The 26,482-nt window shown below is 37.8% G+C and overlaps 1 protein-coding gene across 5 annotated transcripts in view; it reads right to left on the reverse strand.

Moving 5' to 3' along the window:
* Positions 1 to 16,784, reverse strand: part of MYLK4 (myosin light chain kinase family member 4) — an 84,159-nt gene extending 67,375 nt beyond the window's left edge. For 2 of the 5 annotated variants that reach the window (XM_027040170.2, XM_015073563.3), the window contains exons 1-2: positions 16,552 to 16,784; positions 14,668 to 14,938 (exon numbers count right to left, since the gene is read on the reverse strand). In XM_027040170.2, the coding sequence (XP_026895971.1) occupies positions 14,668 to 14,938; positions 16,552 to 16,568 (288 nt within the window). In that variant the 5' untranslated portion in view covers positions 16,569 to 16,784. Of the gene's footprint in view, positions 1 to 10,350; positions 11,474 to 14,667; positions 14,939 to 15,498; positions 16,473 to 16,551 lie in introns of those variants that run through there. The other 3 variants (XM_015073564.3, XM_053223068.1, XM_027040171.2) reach the window with 3 other exon arrangements.
* Between the last annotated feature and the right edge of the window lie 9,698 nt (positions 16,785 to 26,482).

Consider the following 26,482-nt stretch of genomic DNA (forward strand, 5'->3'; position numbering starts at 1 on the left):
TGTCCACACCCGTCTCTGAGAGGACCAATGTGACCTTCACAGGGAAGGCAGACCATGCCTGGCACTTCACATGCTCTCTCACCCAGCTAATCTTACTGGACAGAGTGCAAGTTTTGTGTTTTGTCTGCCTGGGAAATCAAATGGAAAGAACTATTATTAGACATATTTATTTTATCAAGGAAAATATGCTCTTAAGATGTTCAGGAAAGGATATTGCCTGGTTCCCAAGAAACAGCTGGAGAGACCCCTTGGAGGATACACACATATACACATGTGTCCTGAGTAGATATGCATGTATGCATATGTAACATACATATCTGCTACCTAGGTAAACATATACTCATAAGTGCAATAGTAAATGTTTATTTCAGCAATTTTTTACAGTAAACTTTAATTAACCCTTCATTTTTCAATTGCAGGAGGTAACGAATATTCTAGTGCTTCTCAAACTTTGATGTGTATGTGCATGTGCATCCAGAGACCTTAGTAAAATGGAGATTCCTATTCAGTAGGTGCAAGTTGGCCCTAACAGTCTGCATCCTAACAAGTTCCCTGGAGATGCTGATGAGTCATGGATCACGTTTTAGGTAGTAAGATTCAGGTTTGTGGTGAATGACTATCTTCATCATACATAAAATAGCACAACTGTCAAAGGTTAGAATATATAAAATAAATGAAAAAAATAAAAATAAAAACTATATTCACGGGCTCCTAGGTGGCTCAGTCGGTTAAGTCAGGTCATAATCTCACAGTTCGTGGGTTTGAGCCCTGAGTCCGGCTCTGTGCTGACAGTTCAGAGCATGGAGCCTGCTTTGGTTTCTGTGTCTCCCTCTCTCACGTCCCCTCCTCTATTCTTGCTCTGTCTCTCTCTGCCTCTCAAAAATAAATAAGCGTTTAAAAATATTTTTAATTTATCTTAAAAACTATATTCAAATTAACTTTTTTGGATAATTAATTCCAAAATGGGTTTCAGAATCTATGAAATGTCCCTTGGATATAATTATACACAATTTTCACCCAATTTTATTAGAGCAATTTCAGAGTACAAGTTGATAGACACTTTCAACTTGAGAGAAAGAGGTGGCAGATAGCCTTCTTCTCCAGAAGGAGGCAGCAAGCACCAGAACTCCTGGTATTCTCTTATCTCAGACATTCTGATCTGTGGGTAATGAAGAATGATGCAGTACATCAGATCATGCTGACCTCTCAAAATTGGTTCTGCCAGTCTAGAAATGATTAAAATTCCATTCAAACACATCCTCTTAGATATTTTTGAGAAAATGTCCAACACCAATATTATTCCAAATATTCTGCAATTTGGAGGTTGACTCTACTCATTACTTTGTTTAAATATTTGAAATAAGGATATTAATAATTATCTTCACTTCTAAGGCTTAAAATATGAAATTGCTCCTAAAATGTGTTGGTAATAACTAGAGCACAAATGAAAATGGACGTGCATCACACAGTTGCTATGAAGGATACAAAGAAATCTAAGGAATGATCCCCACAGGCAAGGAGCCCCAGCTTTTTTACAAGCAGAGACCCAACCTATGAAATAATTATTGCCAGAAAAGACACCAAAAATATCCACACAAATGGCACAGGTTGTGATGTAGTCAGTGCATACTTGGTGGGGGTGGGGAGGAAGCAAGATGTCAGATAAGAATCAATTGTGGGAGGATTTGAATCTAACCTTGAAGGACACGAAGGATTTCAAAAGGCATAGAAGAGAAAGAATGAGGCAAGGTGTGGTGAAAATAAAGAAGTGGGAACAGATATTAAATATGGAGGCCACATCTCTGTGCCAGGCACCAAACCATTTGCTAACAGATTAGCTAATTTAATCCTCCCAATTATTCTGCAAGGTTGGCATTCCGACCCATTTTGATGAACCAAGGACAGAGATTCAGGTTAAATAACTAAGGTCACACAGCTGGTAAGGGGTCCCATAGGGATTTGAATCGGGGCCTATTTGATACCAGAGTCAATAATGAATCGTCTCTAAACCAGTATTCCCCAAGGTACATCTTAGGGCACCCTAAAACATGAACGTGAGTCAGGAAACAGAAGAGTTCAGTGGTCAGATCAATTTTGAAAGCTCTTAGGATAAATTAGAATGCTAATGTTTCAGATATGACCTAACATTTATTGAATGCGTCCCATGTGCCTGGTTAAAATGGTTTTGTTGTTTTAACAAGGGACTGCTCAGAGCCTTTAATACTGTAGGTGCATCCAAGAATTTCCAACATTATGTGTTGGGGAATAATACTAATAAGCCCACAGAAGATGATATGATCATGCAAACACAGTATTAAAATAGAATGATTGGAAATAGATTGATAGGCTTCAATTAGAAGTCATTACCTTCTGGTGCACAAGATTAAGAGTTAGATATTGTTCCTGGTGACTTTCCATTCTTCCCTTTATCCCCTTTAACCCCCTAATAACTTCACTGTAATATACAGCTCTGTTCGTAAACTGTGTGGCCTTCTGAGCTTGGGACCAGGGATGGTCTCAGGGTTGAAGACTGGACAGGTGGAGAATGCAGCTTGTCCTGTGATATCGGACAGCTAGGTAAGACAGTTATAGTCACTCACCATTTGAAGTATCAAGAGACAAGGGTGCTGGACAGCACACCAGTAGAGTCTCTCCTGCCCCTTTTGTCATAGGGGTGATAGTACTTGTTGTAATTTGAGAGTTTGTAAATCTTTGTAAATTGTATCTGTGTCAGGCTTGACGGAGTCACACATTGCCTGTCTCCTGTGGCATACTGAGTAATGTGTCCAATCAAATAAATGGGCTCTGTCTTCTCTCATGTCCTAGTAAGCCCATGTTACTAAATCCTTCTGTATGTCAAATACAGTTGACCCTAGAACAATGTGGGGTTGGGGCTGCTGATGCCCTGACAACTGAAAATCCACATATAACTTTTAACTCTACAAAAAATTAACTACCAATAGACTACAGTTGACCAGAAGCCTTACCAATAATACAAATAGCCAATTAACACATATTTTGTATATTATGTACTATATTCTTACAATAAAGTAAGCTAATTTAGTTTATGATTTTCCAACCTTACTATATGTTTGAGAGAATAATACTTCCAATGTATTCTCTCTCCCAGCTTCCACTGTGTTCATGAACCAATGCCTGACAATGGCTGACTGCAGCCACAAGACAGTTTCTTCTGATCATAGGATCAGAAGGATTAGCCTCAAGTGCTGTTAACGTCACTGCACTGCCGCAGTGACTTTTGCAACTTCTCTCCACTGGAGGCCACTGTTACATCACAGTTCCAGAAAAAAAGCCTGACTCATGCAAAAGAAAGTGGATCGTTTTTTATCCATCAAGTCTGACTATGTTGGAATAAATAGAACAAACAAGCAAAACATCATCAAATGTGAACTATATTTCAGATAATGTGAGGATAATACAAACTGCCCTTAGAAAATTCATCAGAGACCATTTGTTTTCAAATACTTCATGTTTAATTTTTTAAAAATTAATTCCAGTTAAATTTCCTACAAATATAATTTTCCTTTTCATATTATTGGGAAAGCTAACCCATCCACGGGATATCATGGTATATAGTTGCATAACTTTGGGCAAGTACCTGACGTCATTAAGCCTCAATTTACTTTTCTCTAAAACAGAGGTAACAATTATACTAAATCCATTGGACCATTGAGATTTAACTGAGATGCTCTATGACAAGTGCTTAACACAGTGCCTGGGACACAATAAACATAACATAAATGGTAGCACTCATTATTATTATCCATACTGCCAAACAGGGTAGTGCCTATAAGCCTTAAATGAGTCCTTATTTATTTGTAAACAGCTTAGAACAGGGTCTGGCACACATGTAAGGGCCACTTTCATACTTGTTAAATAAAATAAGTAAGTAAATAACTAGACCCAAGTTAAAGTATAAATCCTAAATTGGCAAATGCAAACACAGCCTTAAGAATGGAGAAACTAGGGGCACCTGGGTGGCTTGGTCTGTTAAGCATCCGGTTTCAACTCAGGTCATGATTTTGCAGTGCATGAGTTCAAGCCCCACATCGGGCTCTGTGCTGACAGCTCAGAGCCTGGATCCTGCCTTGGATTTGTGCCTCCCTCTATCTCTGCCTCTCCCCCACTCGCACTCTCTCAAAAATAAATGGACATTTAAAAATATTTTTAAAAAGAATGGAGAAACTTACCTATGTTATCATATTAATTCAACATACCTATTCTGGAAGGTTGGGAAGAAAGTAAGACCTAACACAGGTCACCATTCATGTTTAAATTTCCAAATAGCTAGAGATTTCCAAGTGGTCTAAGGAAGATCCTAATATCTCTAATATGTGGAGTTCAGACTGAACAGAAAAGAGCCCTTTGCAACCTAAATGCATATCTTATGAATGATCTTGTTTCATCAGTTTCTGCCTCTTTTTGATACCATCAACCATCAGTAAGTGAAACTATGTGTGTCTTTGAGTTTCAGGTATCTTCCCTCCAAACCAGAACCATATCCTGCAACGATTTGGGGACCGTCCCCACAGAATCAACAGGGTGTCTTCATGCAGTAGAAACTCAGCGATTCTTTTTTTTTTTAATTTTTTTTAACGTTTATTTATTTTTGAGACAGAGAGAGACAGAGCATGAACGGGGAAGGGGCAGAGAGAGAGGGAGACACAGAATCGGAAGCAGGCTCCAGGCTCTGAGCCATCAGCCCAGAGCCCGACCCGGGGCTCGAACTCATGGACCGCGAGATCGTGACCTGAGCTGAAGTCGGACGCTTAACCAACTGAGCCACCCAGGCGCCCCTCAGCAATTCTTTATTGAGTAAAGTAAAACAGTATATACGCACGAATATCTAAATGACTTTGACACAGGCTGATTAAATACATTTACATTCCTGTTTCATCAAGTACATTTTTAAGGAAGACTGGCTCTTTACAAAACAAAACAAAAAATTCAAGTGTCTGGTGGTGAAAAATGCTATGATTACTGGGACATTTTGGTGCCACTGCCTTATTTTGTGCTGAGGTGCTAGCAGTTTTACCCACCACAGCCTTTTCATCATCAGTGCAAATGTCAATGCAGTGAAAAAGGCACAAATATTCAAGTTATTATGAAAATAGTTTTGAACTTGCAGACCTCTGAAAGAGTCTTAGGGACCCTAGGGAGGCCCAGGAATTTCACTTTGAGAACTGCTGGCCTAGTGGATGATGTTCCAGTGAAAGACAGTGCCAAACAGTGTAGACTCATCATGTGTTCCCCTTGCCTGTTCCATCCCCTTGCTTCTCTTCCTTGGGCACCGTGGCTTCTAGGACCTTCCTTAGGGGAGAGGCTGGAATGGGGGGATGAGCACTTTCTGAAGCCACACCTGAGACACTTTCTAAAGCCCTCTCCAGAGAACTGAAGGGACTTGAGTGATTCAGGGACATGCAAAGCCCTCTGGCAGAGTCTAGGAGACTCAGAAACTCCAAATAAAATATTCAGCTCTTATTTCCTCCTCTCTTCTTGTGTCTAAGGGAGCTCAAAATCCCTTTCAGAATCTGGAACGATCCTGTAGACCAAATATATGCTAGAGACAAAGATATCCAACCCGGAAGTGGGCCCCAAGAATGACAGATGCTCTGGAATTGAGAAGACAGCAATTCTTGCCAGAAGTTGCTTATTATGGCCCACATATAAGAACTCTGCAGTTAAAAATTCCAGTGGTATACCTGCAGGCTGGCACTCCAAAAACAGCAGAGCAAAACTCAACTTAGAATTGAATGGCTGGATGTGGGAAATACTATTATAACACTTGTATATTGCACAGAAGGTAGAGTCATTTCTTTTTTTTTTATTTTTTTTTACATTTATTTATTTTTGAGAGACAGAGTGAGACAGAGCACGAGCAGAGGAGGGGCAGAGAGAGGAGACACAGAATCTGAAGTAGGCTCCAGGCTCTGAACAAGCATTCAGCACAAAGCCCGATGTGGCTTGAACTCACAAACCATGAGATCATGACCTGAGCCGAAGTCGGATGCTTAACTCACTGAGCCACCCAGGCACCCCAAAGTAGAGTCATTTCTTAAGGACACAAGAAAAAAACACTTAGAAATTAACATCTTGTCTCTATAATTCATCTTGGTACTCACCCCTCACCCCAATTAGGTTCAGATAAGCCCTAAACTTTATATAAAGTGGAACAACAGGAAAAGTTTACAACCCTGTTCACTGCTTACATTTAGAATGCCCAATTCTAGAAGCTAGAGGTCTAGTAGACAAATCAGAGGTTGGGCTCACACACCACTCATTCTAGCTTGCTCACTGCCTTATTTTAGAATTTCCTGACACCTGGCCACTGACAGGAGCATTAAACCTGCTCTGTCACAACCTGAATCTTCTTTATTATTATTATTATTTTCACATTTATTCCTTTTTGAGAGACAGAGCATGAGCAGGAGTGGGGCAGAGAGAGGGAGACACAGAATCCAAAGCAGGCTCCAGGCTCTGAGCTGTCAGCACAAAGCCCGACATGGGGCTCAAACCCACGAACCCTGAAATCATGACCTGAGCCAAAGTCCAATGCTTGATTGAGCCACCCAGGTGCCCCACAACCTGAGTCTTCTAATTGGGCTCCTTGCTGCTCAGATTCCTGGCTCCTGAGCTGAAGCTTTGGGAGAATTGTTCATAGAGGGAGAGCCTGAGGCACTGGAAAATTAAGAAGCAGGATGCTCCTGCCTAGAAAGAGGTGGCGCCAAGACAAGATGCCAGCAGGCCTGGCTGATGGCCAGCCATCCTTCGAGGCAGGCCTGCAGGAGTCGACACGCTGCCTTGCTCTGGGCCGGCTGACCCAGGTAGCTGCTGTGCTGTGTCCACGTTGGAAATGGCCAAGAGGGAACCTTAGCAGCAACCATGCAAAGTGCTGCCCACCCTCTCTGAAAAAAAGCTGGCTCAAATAAAACAAAATGTGTAAAGAGCAGCATGGAAAACACAGTTGGAAGGTAATTCTGGTTTTAAGAAAGAATTGGCCCTCCACGTACTGAATCTTGGGCAAGTCCATTTTACCTCTCTTAGACTTTGAGTCCCCCTTTCAAAGAAGGATTTGGATGAGCTGACTGCCAAGATCCCTTAAGAACTATGTTTCTAGGTCCCTAATCTTTGAGACACTGACTCCATACTAGAGCACAGGTCTTTAGTGTCCCATTCATTATGGAAATACCACAATAACCTGCACTCATTAGAACCCTCAAGTAGGCAGAGCCAGGATTGTGCTGGTATCCAAATGAGCACGAATCACGTCCACGCAATCAATGGACTAGCAAATCAGACACTTTTCCTGAAGTCAAAGTTGTAAGTGAGGTTGAAGCATTGTGTGGGATGTCCCCTGAGAACCAACAATCACCTACGTGCGTGCAACTGAAAGTGCTAGGATTTTAGTCACCCCATGTGACAGCTCTTGACCAGTGGGGATGGCCCAGTGCATCAATGCTCCCCACACCCCAGTCCTACCAGTGGGCAGCTCTGAGGTCATCCAGCCCGTCAGTGGTCAGCTTGTCAATGTGAACTTTTTAGGTCTTCTTTCCTTATCTATTTCACACTCTCCAGGCCCCTACACTTAGTTGCTGAAGTCAATTCCAAAAATAAACCATCTATCTACATGCTTTTGTCTTAGCTCTGCTTTCTGATGGGATCTCAAGACTGACAATGTGGAGAACATGGGTCCAAGCACAGAAAAAATGCTACATAAACTTTACCTATTACCAATTCTCTGTGTATCCACTATCTAGAGGAAAGACTTTGGATTTCTCTTCTCTCCATGCTGTCCACTCATTACCAGTTTCTCTGGTCTTTGTTATTGTTACTGCATGCTGGGCAGAAAATGAGAAATAGAGTAGAAAGTACAAAGTGGCACAGGGCAAAGATGTGGAAATAGCTTCTTGAGTCCAGGTGTCCAGAGACTGACTTGGGATCATGTCATTGCTAGGGATTTGGGGTGATTTAAGGTTGTAAACTAACAAACCATTTTTTAAAGTTTATCTGTGTGCATTATTGTATATCTGAATATCTAAACCATAATTTCACTCTAAAATTTTTGCTAAACATTTTAAATGATTTGATATTGTGAACATATTAATTGATAGGGGTTAAAGTAGTATGCAGATATGGCAAAACCCATGAAGGTGTATGTGAAAAACTGAAGTCCTGGAAACACTAATAGATAAATATGATTTTTACAGCTATAGTGTTTTAGATAAATGGATAAGGACATATTCTGATCAATTATATTTAGGAATTTCTCTATCAATATGTTACGCATTTTCTTACTTAGGAACACAGACTTGATTTGCAATATTTATATTTTTTACTATATTGCTATAACTTTTAGAGAAAATAAGATTTTTTTCTCATATTACACCAAATAACATAAAACTATCATAATTTTAATTATTCTGAGAACCTGAAATGACACAAACAATATGAATCATCTGTGTGTTTGGTCCAGGACACCCAGAATTTTACATGGGCAAGTATCTGTACCTAATGTGTTGGAAAAAAAACTTTCAACTGTTTTATGTTCTGAATGGAGACAGAGTACATTAACATCACAAATAGGATTCTCTGATGCCCCTATAAAAGGCAGTTTCTAGAACTTCTGTGTTTGTAGAAATTTCTAAGACAATAGGTTGTCCACATTTCTAAATAACCATTAGCAATGCAGAAAAAAAGTAAGAGGATATATTATAAAATCTGACTTAAAAGACATTTTCTTTACAGTTCAAAAGTTACAAAAACTTTGAAATACATACCCATAACACTCCCAATTAGCCCATATATCTTATTGACCTTGTCATTGGGAAATACTACGAGGGCTACTTTCTCAGAGCTTGGGTGAATAACTCATTCTTTTCCATATTGAAGATGAAAGCCCTCATGGTATTTCCCATAGGAATCTGTTAAGCAGCCAAAAATGAGTAATGTTTGGACAACAGTGACCAAGTCTGAAAACGCAAACCTAACGGTGCTATTAGGTCAGAACTAAAGAGACTTATAATGTTTTATGATGTCTTACTTTAAAAAAAAAAGTCTATTCCTGTCTATCCATCTTTCTCCCATCTCTTTTACCTTGTCCTCAACTAAGATATATCAGATAATAAACTATTCCAAGGTTTGGCAATTCCTCTGAAAGTGAACTTAATGGTCCCCGAAATACTTACTGTGTCAGGGTCCCACGGAAAAAGGCTCAGGGCCATTATGAAAGCCTGACACCTGGTGCTCTGCATCCTCCAACCCCACAGGGTACTGAGTTGGTGGTTTCTTATTGAATAAATAAATATAAAGAAGGCATTTGCATACAGGTATACGGATATATTGCCCAACTCCCCTGGAGACATTTTTTTTTAACTATAAATCATGCGTTCGTAATGAGGGTGTAAAAATTGGTTGTTTAGGTAGGGTGAAAAAAAACCTTATTCTTTTTATGTATAAAACAGGTTGACCTATAATATGTAAACAGGTAACAGTGTACCTGTGTGGTTCAGATTTCATGGGAAGGGTTCCACCAGGGGGAGAAAAGTCTGAAATCTCTGCAAAAGGAGTAGATGGTAATGAAACAAAGCTGAGAGACGCCACTATAAGTCCCCTTCCTATGATTCACGCTGGTTTCTACATTATCTTCCAAACTGTTTTACACTGAATTGAAAATAACGTATCTTATGCTAATTGACAGAAGAATTACATCCGTGGAAAAAGCTGTTTCCCCAGCTACAGATACCCTCTCTTGGGAAGTGCTAAAATCCTTAGAATCTGAATTATTTGTCTTCTTTCAGAATTGTACTATTCTCCTGGCTGAATTCCATTCCTGGAATAGCTGCGGCATCACGTGAAAGGCATTATCGGGCAACAGTTCAAAAGAAAGAGCATATAGACTGTGCTAGCAAGCTCTCCCAGGGGAGGTGGTCACTCTTCAGATGCTGGTTTCGCCATAGACATGATGAGGGGCATGGACGTTTTGCTTTTGTGTTATTTTATTTTCGTTATTAAGTCATATAATAGTAGGGTAATGAAGAGATGTTGACATTATTCAGCTCTCAAAACAAAAATAGATCACCAACTTTAATATGCGCCAGGAATGGCTGCTTTGAGGTTCCCCGAAAGTTGGGGCAAGTGTTTGGAATGTTGAAATGTGCCACATGCCACTATTATTATCCCAACCCCTCCTAAGGCAGTAGTAGTCTCAGGCAAGGATTAAGACGGGACATGCATTCCGTCTCCTCTGGCAAGCACCACTCCCTGGTTGGAAATAGAACAGTAAATAGAACAGCAAAATGAATCTGTCGTAGTTAAAAATGATGTTACTACCTGTGTGTCCTCAAGAGCAGGAGACTGTCTGTGACCTCCCCGTGTCATCATGGACCGGAACACACGCCAGAGTAGGGAAGATGAGATAAGGCACACACTACCTACAATCCAGATGTCTTTTCTTCTAAGTGCTAAGTCCATTCTCTGGGAGCAGCTATAGAAGTCACTTGGCTTATATGTTCCTTCCCTCCCCTGATCTAGCATAAGCACGTTTCCAAGCACATGCTTATTACATGCTCTGTTCTGAGGAGTAGGCGTTGCCGAATTGCAGAAGGTTCTTGCAGGGTCCTGCGATACGTGTTTCCAGTTACGTGATCAACAGATAATCTGCCTCTTTAAAAGGAAAAATATGATGACCTGTGTGACAGATCTGAAACAGGTGCAGGGGCAGAGAGAGACCCGCTGGTGACAGTTGACACCAACTCGAATTCTCTTGTCCCCAGTTCAAGGACAATTAGCACCACAGAAACTGGCATCTGCCTTGATGGCTGGGCTACTGCCAAGGAGCTTTCTCCTGCCCTTACGGGCGAGGAGCAAAGAGATGGGGGTGGGGAAATGCAACCTTAAAAATCACAAAACCTCCACCCTCAGCTATGTTATTTTGATATCTAAGTAATTCATTATGAACACTACTGATGGTACAATTTCACAGTGGTTAGTCAGGAAATGCCACCTGCTATTTAGCACACCAACTGCAATCAAAATAGGGAGATCCACACTTTGCTCCCACCCACTCTATCCCCTTCACATCCTGTCAATAAACATTTTATTTTGTTTGTTCTTTGGAGAATTTGCACCAGGCATTTAAACATTCTGCCTCTGCTAGGGTTATCCTTATTTTCTTCCCCCACATCTTTGCCTTCCTCTCCTGGTTGGGACAAAGCCTTTCAGATGGAGGATTGGAACCAGGGTTATTCAGGAGGGTAGGGGCAAACCAAAGGACAAGGATGTGAGCATAGATAATCTCAGGCATAAAAAGTAGGTATGTGTACAATAAATAGGGGCAGGCAAAGGGAGACAGACAGAACCAAATGGAAGAGTGGAACTCTGCTTGGTGGGCCCTTTTGTCTTTTATTAAACAAATAAAGTCTGTGTGTGTGTGTGTGTGTGCGCGCACGCGCGCGCGTGCACACACACAGACACTGAACAGTAAATTATATCTTAGGGAAATATAGCAGGGGCTATTTATATGGGTAACAGAGAACTCACAAAAGAAGAAAACTTGAATTTGATTACATATAATCAAATTATATGTAATCAAATTTGATTACAAATAATCAAATTACTAATAATACTAATTAGAGTTATGGGAGTCATTTATCATTCGTGAGTTCATGTTATATACACAATAGCTAGTAAGCTCATCACTCATTTTTTTGTTTTACTTAATTTCAACGCCGTATTATATAGGCTTAGAACAGACTTATTATGGCATATCTGCTAAAAGTTTTTAAAATTCAGGGGCATCTGGGTGGCTCAGTCAGTTGAGCGTCCAACTTCAGCTCAGGTCATGATCTCACAGCTGGTGAGTTCGAGCCCCACGTCGGGTTCTGTGCTGACAGCTCAGAGCCTGGAGCCTGCTTCAGATTCTGTGTCTCCCTCTCTCTCTGCCCCTAACCCACTCACATTCTGTCTCTGTCTCTCTCAAAAATAAATAAACATTAAAAAAATTTTAAATAAACAAATAAAAGTTTTTAAAATTCTACATTATCTAAGTGATTTTGAACACCCTCTAGAACATAATACAACAAGAAAAGTCATTAGAAAACAGAATAAGAAAGGAAGTAGAAAAATAAAGTGAACAAAACATAGTAGAAAAGTAGAAGATGTGGTACTTAACAACTTCAACAAAAAATAGAGGAAAAGAAAGAAGATAGTCAAAATTAGTCTAGTGGAGGAAAAATAAGTGAAATAGAAAAACCTGGTTAAGTGCAAGAAAAGAGAATGAACCTGAGCTTAACCAACCTAGACTAAGGAGTAAAGACTCTTCTAGAAAGAAATTGCATCTCAAGCCTTTAAAACAAAGCTCCCACTTCACTAGAGTATCTGAAATTCAGAGTGAATTCTTTTTAATGCACCACAGTGAAGTTTTCTACTATGATCAGCAATGCTAAGCTTCTCAAAAAGAGAAAGAATAAAAGAAAATAGGTCTTCTCCACTTATGGAAAATTACGACAGGCATTTTTTATATAGTCCCTGGAGAGAAAAGACTGCTATTGCGAAGATTTACTGAGGCTGCAGCAGAAGATGGAGACATGTCAATCTAGCTCTGTCTACATACCTGCAGACATCTGAGCTGCTCGAATGCCCTTCTCCACCCACCCACTGCCAAAACCTGCTCCTGACCCTGGCACCCACTGACTGGGCAAGCCAGAGCCCTCCAACACTGCAGCCTTGGCAGCCACAGAAAGAAGAAGAGCTCTGTGTCTCCCATTCGTGTCCCATCCCTCCTCCACAAGGCAAGAGAGAGAGGCAGGCAAATTTATTGCTGACATCTCTGGGCTCTCAGCCATTTACAAAGAAGAAACTGAATGGGACATAGGGAGCAACCAGTCATTCCTTTCCACCTTCTGAACAGCATCCACTGCAGAAGCGAAACCAGGAGGCCCACATCACATGGGATATCAGAAGATGTTCTTTTAGGGTTTCTGAAAAGCAACATTCTCAGTCTTGTCCTCAAAAATATCCTAAAATATTTAATTTTCAAATCATGTGATATCTAATATTCTGGAGCAGTTTATCATGAAAACAATTCTTCCTAACAATGTTTCTGTTCCAGCTTAGCACCATCTCACTCTTTAAAGATATTTCCTACCTGTAAAAATTATAGCACAGAACCCAGAGAAAAACTGTACTAGAAAAAATAATCAACTTCTTATAAACTATTACCGGTAGTTGGTTATTTCAAAGTTATCCAAGAAGATTGTTTTGTCTTCTCTGTCCTACCAAAATTAATGAACATAAAAAAGAATGCTTCTATTTAATTATTTGTGTTTTAACAGCCCTAAGGAGGAAGTTCTTCATATGTGGCTTCAATTTTGTCTGCGGAAATTTCTTTTTGGTGTATACTGAACAAGATATTAACTCATAGGGAAAGTGGAATTCTCAGAAAACCTAAGCTTCAGCCCAACTCATTTCTTCTCTCTGGCACATTCTATCATTCCATATTCACTGACAATGAAAAGACTCGTCTGCCCTGTATACCTAACAGCCCTATTCATTGTCCACAGCACAGTTAGAAATGTCCTTCCTACCCGAACAGTGCTTTTCAGAACAGTAGCTGAACAAAGAAGGATGTTTCCCAATCCTGCCTAATAAGAATCACCTGCTCTGGTTTTTAAAAATAATCATTCCTAGCCTTCAATCAGAATGCAGAATTCACCTCTATAGATCTGTTCATTCTACAGACATTTTGGGGACCTATTCTGTGCTAGTTACCAGGACAGTAACTAAGAGTCCAAGTATGAGTGATTCAAGGTCTTGACCTTGAAGGGTGGTGTCTAGAGAAAAGTGACAGACGTTCAGAACAATTGCCTGTACTAGAATAAGACACAGGCAACATGCTGAGAGGCCAATGCTGGGCCAGGAGCTGCACTTCCATGGACCCATGAGTGGCAATTACTGAGTCAAGGTAGAGAGCAGATTGTTGCTGGAATGCATTTCTAGAATGCTTACCATGGTGACAGATACTGTGCTACATGCTTTATATACATTATCACACGTAACTTCCTCAACAGACATCATCCCATTACTCTGATGAGGCAGCCTCTTCTTGATCACCAAAGATCAAGCAGCCCGAATCAGGCTCAGAGCCTCATTGTGCACAAATGAGGACACAGGCATAACCTTCAGGGAAGGCTTGCTTGTCCCCATCTCTGACTGTCACTGTCAACAGCTATGTCACCTATACTGTGAGGAGCTCATGGTCTTAAGGAAATTAGAAGCTTCTTCTGCAGAGTGATTGTGCCCCTCATAATGCTTCTCTGAATTTCATGCCCAAAGCAATCCTTTTAAATGATCCTTTTCAAGAAAGATGTGTTTCCATAAGTTCAATTTCAAAATATCAAAGCCACTAACCACAACGAGGAGTATCCAGCTAGTAGAGATGCATATTCAAAGGCCTCTCAACTATTTACCAAACTCAGTCATATAATCTACAACACATTATCTTCAGTGAAACAAAATGAAAATTTCTTACCCATAAATGTTCGTTAATTCTTCACACAAGTAACAAAAATAAAATTTGTTACTGATTCATGTAAGAATAGATAAAGTAGCACTGATACTTTTTACAAGACGAAATTAGCACGTAATTACCTCATTCTTTCCAGATCTTGAATCCTGTTCACTAGAACTTTCTTCCAGAAAACATTTCACTTTCTCAACCTTTTCCATGCAGTGGAAAAAGGCCATTTTCTCCAGTGTGTTACTGTTATAACATGTGTTGATTTCTTCCAGCCTCTTCACTTTTAACATCTTGGTGGTGAGACCGATTAAGTTACTGTCTGGAGTGTGGTTTTCATCTCCCTCTGTCTCTGATTTGTAAATTAAGACGCAATCATGAGCTTTGAGAGTGCCTTCCTCTTGACTGAAGAAAGAAAGAAAGAAAGAAAGAAAGAAAGAAAGAAAGAAAGAAAGAAAGAAAAGAAACAAAAGTTCTCATCAGTTATTCACATATTTGACTTTTGGGGAAAATGACCAGTGAGAATTTTGAAGTCCCTTCTATTTAAACTGGAGAGGAGATCAAAAATTAGGAAGAGAAATGCTAATGTTAATATCAAATTTCAAATGCTAGGACTTAGAAAGAAAAAAGGATTCTCCCCCACCTTTTCCTATAGAAGCAAACAGTAAGAAGCAAACTTCATTTTCACTGGGTGACTAAATATTTCCCTCATTGCATAAAATAAGATTTATATCAAGTGACCAGGTTAAATATAGAATATAAAGTTTCACTGAGGTTAATTGGTATTGCAGCCCACCCCCTGAGAGGGAAGGGCTTCTTCCTGTGGGAGGATTCTCTCGTGTTCCCTGGGAATTTTGTCCCCCTCTGGGGAGTGATCTCCACCAAATGAGCCATTTCCAGAGCTGTTCTCTGCCTACACCAGAAAAGTTTGGTGTTTATTTTAAAAAAGAAATTTCCTGGGGCACCTGGTTGGCTCAGTTGGTTAAGTGTTGAAGTCCAACTCTTGATTTCGGCTCAGGCCATGATCTCACATTTTATGAGATGGAGCCCCTTCCTGGCATGGTGACAGCAAGGAGCTGTTGGGATTCTCTTTCTCTCTCCCTCTCTCTCCGCTCCTCCCCCTGACCCTAAATAAATAAATAAATAAATAAATAAATAAATAAATAAACATTTAAAAAAAATAAATTTCCTCGCAGCCCTCTCACGCAGATAACAGATAGATATCCAGATAGCTTTCTTTGCATTGTCATTAACTGCTAGTTATCAAGAAGTTCAAATCCTCGTGCTTTCCTTGAAATACTTTCATTACAAATTAAGTAGTTCACCTAGTACTGCTCTGATACTACAGATCTACACTTAGGTATGTGTCCACACACTTGATAGTGGGGGACTTGGGGAGAAAGATTGATTTGAATTTACCGCTGGTACCCCACTGCTGACTGCTGAGGCCCCCTGCTGGAGATGTTCTGAAAATTGCTTCCAGCTTTTGCTCCAATTAACATCATCTGCACTTATCTCCACAAGACTTCATTTTTTATTTTCTCAACTCATATAGTAAAACTCATACATACTTCGAGTTCCAAATTATTAAAAATAGATGCTCTACAAAATTCTACTTCACTACACAAACACCTTACTTCAAACATTAAAATGTGAATAGTATCAACCAGAGTTCAATACTACCTAGATTAATAGTAGCATTCCTTCAAATTGCCCTGAAACAAAAGTCATTAAAATAAGGATAAAGATACATAGTTATTTCTAAGGCAAACTATGACTTAAATATAATATATAATTGCAGATGGTACCCACATTGGATCAGGAAGCCACATAAAATTAACATATTAAAAAGAAAACAGGTCCAAGATATAATAATTTTGCAAAGAAATATTAAATGCTAAATGCATGGAGTTTGGAAATATTAAATGCTAAATAACATACAACTTGTTATTTAAGGCAACATAGAAATAGAAGTAAGTGTGAGAGGTTATAACAATGTTTTAAAATAGAGTAATTACCATTTATAGGAGGACATCCTAGGGTTTGGACCACTTCAAATGCAGAGTATGATTTCTGGCAGATAACGGGAAGTTTCTCAGAGTTCAGAAAGACTACAAAGTTCTCTGGTAAAGGTCTTTATTCTCAGTCAGTATAAGTCTTCTGAAAAGACAAGCATCCACTCTGAAAGGAAGTATCCTCTCTCTCAAATGCCACTTTGAGCCCCTGTTTAAACTAATATGGTCCTTGATCTCATGTTGCTCAGCTGTTGCCTTCTTAGTCAGATGGGGAAGAACATTAATTTTAGACACTAGGCTTTTCAAGGCCAATGGCTCCATTTCAGAGGTCAGGTAAGGAGAGGATGTACTGGGAACAGTGGATGAAATATCACCTTCACCTTTTCTTCTCATCAGTGTGGTAATACTCTCAGAATTACCAAGCTGCATTTGCCTTTGGCCCTGTTCTTCTGCCCCTTTTAGACTCATGATGATTTAAGTGCTCATTCCCAGCCAAGAAGATTCTGGGTGTGAGAATCCCACAGCCACCTTTGTTTGCCCATGTGACACTTTGAACATACACAACTAGAATATGAGAGATCTTTTGAAACCTTGACTGATTAAAAAAACAAAGCTAGTAATACAGACAATCACACAATTCATCAAGACCTGGAAACTTTTCACCTCTTTGGAGGCTTAGCTGATCCCTCCACTCCTCACCCCAACACCAGCCTCTAGTGCTCTCTTACTTTTCCAAAAGAAAAAAAGTTATTATTCTTAATTCAGATCCATGTGTTCCATAATATAAAAATATATGTTTCCATTTTGAGTAGCATATAAAAATTATAGCAAAATCTTTATAAAGTAAAACTTAGGTGTTTTTCTAGGATTGGAGAACTATCCTTTAGGAGGAGTAACTAAGCAAAATTAGACATTTTTTAAAGATAGATTATTTAATAAGGTGATTATGAAAAGACAACAGATTTGAGGTTATCAATTTTTCCCAGAATAAATTGTGAAAAAGTGATAAACTGATAAAATGACAAATCTCCTGCCAAAGAAAACAACACATGTGGCCTTCAGCTGATTTGACTGTAATTTTCACCTAGACCATCCAAACAACAGGATCAGATTTTCCATCCCCTCTGTTCCAGCAAACCAGCCACAGGCTCCAATGAACCAGAAAACAACAAAATCTTCACCTTTGCTTTTTTTTCTTAATAAGTTGTTTTATTTTAGAGTAGTTTTAGATCTACAGAAAAGGTGAAAAGTGAAAATATAGTACAGAAAGTTTCCTAATGCCCTGTACCCAATTTCCCCTATTTTTAACACCTACACCGGTCACGATTAATGAACTAATGCTGATATTAAACTCCACACTTCACTAAGAGTCTATGAGGGTTTTTTTTCCCTAATGTCCCTTTTCTGTGCAAGAATCTCATCTAGGATTTCAGATTCCATTTAGAACCACTAGAATTTGTGATGAATTGGGTCTGGGGTGTGAAAGAAAAAGGATATAGACAAGGGTGACTTTCCAAATTTTTTGCTGAGTATTTGAAGGAGGGAGTTGACATTAACTGAGATGGAAGAGGATGTGAGAGGGAGCAACTTTTCTTGGGTGGGCGGGGGGGAGGAATCAGGAGCTCAGTTTTTGATACGTCCATTGGACATTCAAGTTGAATAAATTGTGAAATAGAAATCTAGACTTCAGGGAAGAAGTCCAGATTGGAGATAAAAATTTGGAAGTCATCACATGTAAATAGTTCCATGCACAATATGTATTGAATAAATATTTGTTGATTAATTACTAGAGGGAAGCTTTTTACTTGTGTCTATTTGTTATAAAAAAGAAAAACCAATTAAAATAATCCATGCTACTTGCCTTCTAAAATTAAATGACAGTAGTCCACTTATGCTATGTCATACTGTCTCCAGCTTCTGATAGCACAGAGGACAAGCAACCTGGTATAATACTTGACCACCAAAACAGAACAAAACAAGACAAAAAACCAGGTAATATATGCATGTCCATTATGATCTATCTGCCTAATCTTAGCACCCTAAGTCCATACCCATAAAATAATTGGAATCTCTTAAAGATACTTCTATGCTTGAGAAAGTTCACAGTAAGGCTATCAGCAGATTCAGTGATACGTTTCCTGGATAGCCCTGATATTTTGAAGATATAAACCCTTAAAAAAAAAAAACCAACCTCAGAAAAACCATATTCCACAGAGTCATGGGAACTGCAATTCTTTTCAAGGGACATTTTCATTAACTAGCAAGAAACTATACTATCAGAAAAGCCACACAAAGCCACACAAAGTCACACAATGACTATGTTCTGGTTGGCATTCAAACAAGGCTAGATAATGCTTATCACTTCTATTTGTACACAGCATTATGAATATTTCCAGAACAACAAAGCCTCTTGAACATGTATCCATAAAAGTGGAGCAATCTTCACAAATACCAAAATGCAAACAAAAGACTTCCCTGTTATCCACATAACTATTGAATTTTCTTCCTTTCAAAAACCACCATTGAGAATGACCCATAAAAGCAAAAATGGATAAGTTGCACTTCATTGAAATTCAAAATTTGCTCTTCAAAAGGCGGCATAGGAAAATGAAAAGACAAATTACAGACCTAGAGAAAATACTGTGAAGTCACACATTTGATAAACGACTTGCATCCTGAATATACAACAAACTCTTACAAATCAACAATATAATAACAATCCAATTGTTTAAAATGGACAACTGATTGGAAAGACATCTCATCAAAGAAGATATATAAATGAATGGTTACAAAGCACACAAAAAAATGCTCAAAGTCAGTCATTAAGGAGATGCAAATTAAAATCACAATGAAAACATTTTACACCCACTAGAAGAGCTATAATTAAAAAGACAGACAAGAGTAAATGTTAGCAAGGATTTGGAGTGCCCAGTACCCTCATCATACATGTTGGTGGGAAAATAAAGTGGTACAGGGTGTTTTGGAAGACAGTTTAGCAGTTTCTTTAAAAATTATCTCCCATGTGACCTTACAATTCTTTTTCTGGGTATCTACCCAAGAGAAATGAAAACAGGCACACTCAAGGCTTTGCTCATGAATGTTCATAACAGCAGTATTCACAATAGCCAAAAATCGGCAGCTACCCAAATATCCATCAAATTGGTCCAATGAATAGAAAGAGATGATGTGATACATCCATTCAAATGGAATACTACTCAATAATAAAAAGGAATGAAGTACCAATCCCTGCTACAATATGGATAAACAAAAATATTGTACTAAGCAAAAAAAGCCAGAAATGAAGGCCACATACTATATAGTTTCATTTGTTTGAAATGTCCAGAGAAGACAAATCTAGACACAAAAAGTAGATTAGTAGTTGCCTGGGTCTGAAAACAGGAACAGGGATTAACTGTAAGCAAAATCTTATTGGGGAGATAAAAATGTTAAAAAAAAAAAAAAAAAAAACCACTGTTCTGTGGTGGTAATTGTCCAACTCATGAAGCTTCGTAAAACATGGCTGGATTGTATACTTAGAGTGGGTGAATGTTATATGCAAGTTATACTTCAATAAATTAATTTAGAAAAAAGAAAGCCTAGTAATACGATAAATAAAAAGTAAACTTGTTCAAAGAAAAAAGAACAAAGCACTGCTGAACATTTATGGTAACCAAGCTTTTCCAGGTGACTGGAATCCAATTATACCCAAACTTGTTGGGTTATCTGGAGCCAAAGAAAGGGAAAGGGGAATGGTGAGTGGGGAAAAGTCAAGACTCTTATTCTTCTGGGATGAGCACCACATAATGCATGGTTTTGTAATTAATAGAAAAATCAATGGCAATTTAAAACTAAATTCTATCTCATTTTATCTCAGAATACTTGAAAGGCTAATGATGTTAGAGAACATCACGATGTATTTACAACCCAGTTTGATATTAGGCCCTTAATATTTCCAAGTGACAGTGAATAAGTAGCTAAATTCTGTGCACTAAAAAATAAGAGGGTTTAAAAAAACTAGATAAAAATATAAATGGAGCCATTTAAAAATTAATCTCCTCCAAAATATTAAGTAATGTTTTAGTTCATTACTTCTGTAATGGTTTCACAATTTGTTCATCTAGTTATATCCTTTTTTTACTTTCATATAAAATGTAAATGCACGTCACTGAGTAAATATACTGTGGATAAAATAATACGTGTGAAATTCAATAGGAACAAAGTACATTGTGAAAATACTATTCATAAATAAATTTCCAAGGCTGACATGACTTTCATATAATTTTTGTTAAATATTTTTCCCTTTCTCTGACTTATTTATTACAACTTAAAATTCTCTACAGAGAATTTACATGACTAGAACAATGAATCTCCATATACCCTTCACAGAGATTCACTAAATGTTACACTTAATGTACTATATTTGCTGTGTCTCTTTTCTGAGAGTAAGTTACAGACCACATGAACCTTTATCCCTAAATACATTAGCATATGTCTCCTGAGAATAAAGACACTTTCTCACATAACGGGATCCATTCACAAATTACACAGCACATTTAGCTGGCATGTCTTTTTAGTCTACTTTTATATATTCAAGAAACAATCACGCAGTCTTTTTTTGTTTTTTAACCCTTCATGACATTGACATTTTTGGAGACTCCAGAACACTTTCTTCACAAAATATCTCTCAATTTGAATTGCCTCATTGTTTCTTCATGTTTGAAACTGGGCAAACCATTGAGCACGAAAACCACACAAGTGATGTGTCTTTCTCAGAACGTCACAACAGGTGGTACATGGTGCAGCTTGTAGTATGATCGGTTATGTTAAATTTGGTGGTCTGATTAAGGCGGCATCTGCCAGTTTTCTCCAATGTAAACTTACCCTTTTTCTTTTTGTAATTAGTAAGTAACTGAAAATTTATGGATATCCTATTCTCCAATAGTCTATCATCCTAAGAGTTTAGTGTTTACTCTTGCCTATATCAATTATTCCCACAGGAATTATTAAGTGGTGATTTTCTAATTCTATCGTTTCTTCTACATTTATTACTTGGTATTCACCAAGAGAACAGCTCCCCAACTCTATCCTGGTCCCCTTTGCTTATTAGTGTCACCATGAACTTGTGGATTTTTAAAAATGAATATATGTCCCCTATATTATTCATTTTGATGCTCAAAGTTTTCCAGATTTGGTCCATTCAGGGCACATCTGAGTGAGGTCCTTGTACTTCTGACATGCCACCATTATTTTTTGAGTATTTGCTTACTTTCTGGCATAACAAGTTGTTCAAAGCTCACATTGTATATTTCCAACTCTATTTCTATAATCTGCCATTTCTCAAAGGAGTCCTGGTTCCCTTTAGAGAATGGTATTTAGAAATTAAGAGAAAGACGATGGGAATGTTCTTTGATACTGGGATGTCATTGCTTCTAGCTGGTTCAGGGACAGAGCTAGGAAATATAACTTTTTAAAAATCATGAGTTCATACCTGTATATTTCTAATTCCAACTCAACACTATAGGATTCTTTCTTCCCCTTCCCTCATTCCTTATATGTATCTCCCTCTCATTATTTGGCCCTGAAAATGAAAAAACACAATAAAATGCTTGCTACAAGGTAAAATTCATGCTACTGTGTGACTATTCTAAACAATGAGGGCAAGTCTAAGAGTGTTCACACCCAATTTTTAAAAACTCCATTCTACAGCATGAATCATCATTTTCTTAGTTTTTGGAATTGGAGGAAGGGTATATTTATGTTTACATTCTTGGGAATGCTTTTCTGCCTTCTAAATTAGAAGTGAATTTCAGGAGCTAGAAGAAGCTTATGATAGTAACAGGGCATGAAATTACAGAAGTGCAAAGCCTAAGTCATGCTCTTCTGACCAAATGTTGGTCTGCTTTTCCCAAGAGAGTAAGGTTCAGGCAAGGAATTTTCCATAGGGAAAAATACTTCAGTACAGAGGGTACTAGTGGCTGATGGGGAGATGGCTGAAAACTTCACATACTTTTAGGGATGTGTTATTTCCTGTTAAAAATAAAACTTGTATTTTTAGGTAGAAAATAGATAGCTATTATGTAATGGTTCATAACAGGTTCTTAGATTTTATGCTATATGCTCAAAAGCATTGAATTTGTGTGTGTGTGTGTGTCTGTGTGTGTGTGTGTGTGTGTGTGTGCAAAAGGACCATAGCAGCTGGCAAAATGGTAAAATGGCATTATACAGAAACATTTTCTGGGTGGGCATAGAAGGATGAATACCCTCATATACTTCTGATTGGAATGGAAATTGCTATAATCCTTATGGAAGGTAATTTGGCCATATCCTCTGACTCACAGTTGCATTCCTAAGAATTTTGCCCCAAAGAAATAGAGTTGTAAACAAAAAAAATCTTTGAAGTCATCCATGATGATGACATTATTTATTATATTTCAAACCCTAAAAGAGAAGTACAAGTTGGTTAAGTAGATATGGTACTTCCATGAGAAAGAATATTATGCTTTCATTAAGTCACATGTAGAAGAATGTTTAACAATATGAGAAAAGATGAATGCGAAGGGAGGAGGGGGCAGATTATAGAATAGTATATGAATGAGATTCCAGTCTTGACTAAAAAAAGATACTCTATAAATATATAGATGAATGCTAATACAGATAGACACAGTTTGGAAAAATGGGTAAGGTTGCTACACCCAAATATTAACAATGGTTATCTCTAGAGTAGGGATGAGAATTAGGTTTACACTTTTCAAGAATTGCAAGTTTTTCTAAAAACATGTATTTTCTTTTTAAGCTGAAAAAAATTCTATTAAAATAATAAATGCCATAATAAAGAGACATCCTAGTGGGTAAAGCTTGTGCTTTGAAAACAGCTTAGGCTTGCATTTGAGATTTACTTGCTGTGTGAACTCAGAAAAATTGCTCTGTTTTCCTGAAGCCAGGTTTTTTTCATCTGTTAAATGAAAATAACATTTACCTTACAGGGTCACTTAGATATAAGAAATGAGATAAAAATAGCTGATGCATCAGAGAGACTTGATAAAATATCAGCCTTTATCGTTATCATTGGTAATATCATTGTTATTAATATTACCAAATCTCATTTAAAAATAAAAGATATCAATTGAAAAACTTGAAGTTTAAAGTCTAAGGAAGAAAAATACTCCTAAGTATCTCAATTTTCTTAACCACAGTATAAGATCACTTACTGTTACTGTATGCCAGGGCCTTTTCAGCCTATGGCTACAAACTTGAAATATATTTTTCATTCATTGGAATACACACATTTAGAAAGTACATACAACTATACATACAGCTAAGAAATAATTATAAATCACCACCAAAACTAGAATATTACCAGCATCCCCAAATCCCATTCCTTTGTCCTCTTTCTTGAATTAACCACTAATTTGAGTTTTTTATAATTATTTCTTTGATCTTCTTTGTAGTTTTGCCACTTACATATGCACACTAAATACATCGTTTTGTTTTGCCAGTTTGGGATTTGTATGTAAATGTATTCATACTCTTTGTATCTTTTCGTCAGTTAAAGCTTTCTGTGATTCGTCATATTATTGAGGATAGCTGTCTTTGTCATTTTTCATTGTTGTGCAATATATCAGGGTATAAATACTATAAAATTTATACATGTACCCTACTAATGATGAACATTTTGGATACTTTCGGTGTGGGACTTGTATGAATATTATTATGTATACATGATGTATATGTATATTTTCAATGTATACACCAGCATAAACTCCTGCCAACACTATAAGAATGTTTCTGTTGCTCCATATCTTTAACAATAACTCTTTTTTTAATTGTTTTAAATATATTTATTTTTGAGAGAGAGAGAGAGAGATGAACCGAGACAAAAAGTGAGCTAGGGAGGAGCAGAGAGAGCGAGGGAGACACAGAATCCGAAGCAGGCTCCAGGCTCTGAACTGTCAGCACAGACCCTGACATGGGGCTCGAACTCAGGAACCGTAAGATCATGACCTGAGCCGAAATCGGACACTTAACCGACTGAGCCCCCCAGGTGCCCCATCTTTAACAATAACTCTTACTGATCTAGTGGATGTACAATAATACATTATTTTTTGTTTATATTGCACTTCTGTCTACTGAAGGCCTGAGAACACTTTCATGTGTGTATATAATTTGGTTTTTGTCTTTTATTAAGTGCATATTTCTTTGCTCACTTTTTATTCAGTTTACTATATTTTTATTACCATGTATTTTTAATGTATTTTATTATTACTATTAATTAAATTTAAATATTTTTAAATAATTTTTTAATAATATAAAAACTGTGCTTGACAGTAATGTATATTACAGATATCTTCTCCCTAGAAGGCTTATAAAGTCAGAGAAAGAAATAAAGGGTGTGAGGATTTTTTGGAAAAAGAGAGAAGGTCAATATCACTCAATAACCACATAACGTTGATGGTGTGCATAACCATGAACATAGATGTAACACTGAGTAGAAATGATGATAGCAGACATCCTGCTTCTGTTCCTGATTTCAAAAGGAAAGGTTTCTCCATTTCACAGTTAAGATTAATATTCGCTGTAGAATTTTTGTGGATTCTCATTATCATATTAAGAAAATTCCCTTTTAGTTTTCTAAGAGTTTTTAAATGAATGGATGTTAAGTTTTATTAAGTGCTTTTATTTTTGTGAGTCTTTTGAGATGATTGCATGATTTTCTCCTTTAATCCATCAATGTGGCTATTTATATTATTGATCTTTTAGTGTAAATCAACCTTCAGTTTTTGGAATAAATCAACTTGGTTATTCGTTATTATCCTTTTCATATATTACTGAATGAGATTTGTTAATATTTTATTTTTAAGATTTTTCCACCTATAGTTCTTGAGTAGGATTAGGCTGCAATTTTTCTTTTAAAAAAAGTCCTCATGGGATTTTCAGCCTTCTTTCCCTTTTAATATATGCATTTAAGGCTACAAATTTATCTCTGAATATTGTTTTAGGCACATTTCTCAGGCTTTGAAATGTAATATTTTTGTATCCTTGAGCTCAAAATATATTCTTATTTCCATTCTGATTTCTTCTTTGACTCATGGGTTATCCAAAATGTGTTTCTTTCTCTAAAGAAGGTCTCTCTGTCCCTTTGCCAAGCCCTGGGAGCACTTCTCAGAAATTCAGGACTTAACAAATTTTCGGCTTGAGGCTCAACCCAGGAATGCATGACCAGGCTGCAAATTTCTCACAAAACTGAGCCTGCTAGCACATTACTCAAAGATAGGCACTTTTAACATTATTGTCTCTGTGCTCTTGCTCAGTGCCGAGGCAACCTTCCCCAAGGTCTCACCGGAGTAGTTATGGGGAGCTGGATTTACTTCTCATTTACTGTCAGCATCAGGGTATTGCACTTTGGAGGGTGCCAGCTTAATGGAGGAAGGTCTAGTAGACCCCTCAGCTTGGGCAGACCCCAAGCATGCCTACTGTCATCCTCACCATGAAATCACAGTCTATGCTCTTTTGTGTCTGGCTTTTTTCACTCAACATGATGCTTGTGAAAGTCTCGTATGTTGTTGCATATATCAGTAGTTCATTTTGTTCTATTACAAGGTAGTATTGCACTGTGGGAATTGACCACAGTTTGTTTATCCCTTCACCTACTGATTTACATTGTTTCTAGATGTTTTTTGTTTTAGTTTGGTTTCGAGTTTTTGCTGTGAAGAATAAAGATTCTATAAACGTTCTTCTACAAGTTTTCTTGTGGACAGGTTTTCATCTGTTTTCAGTAAATACCTAGGAGTACAAGTGCTAGGTCACAGGATGAGTGTATATTTAATTTTATAAGAAACCAAGAAGTTTTTCAAAGTGCTTGTACCATTTATGCTTCTACCAGCAACGTACTACCAACGAGTGAGAGTTCCAGTTGCTCTACATCCTCACTAACATT

The sequence above is a fragment of the Acinonyx jubatus genome, chromosome B2 (assembly GCF_027475565.1).
Source record: "Acinonyx jubatus isolate Ajub_Pintada_27869175 chromosome B2, VMU_Ajub_asm_v1.0, whole genome shotgun sequence".
Lineage (NCBI taxonomy): Eukaryota > Metazoa > Chordata > Mammalia > Carnivora > Felidae > Acinonyx > Acinonyx jubatus.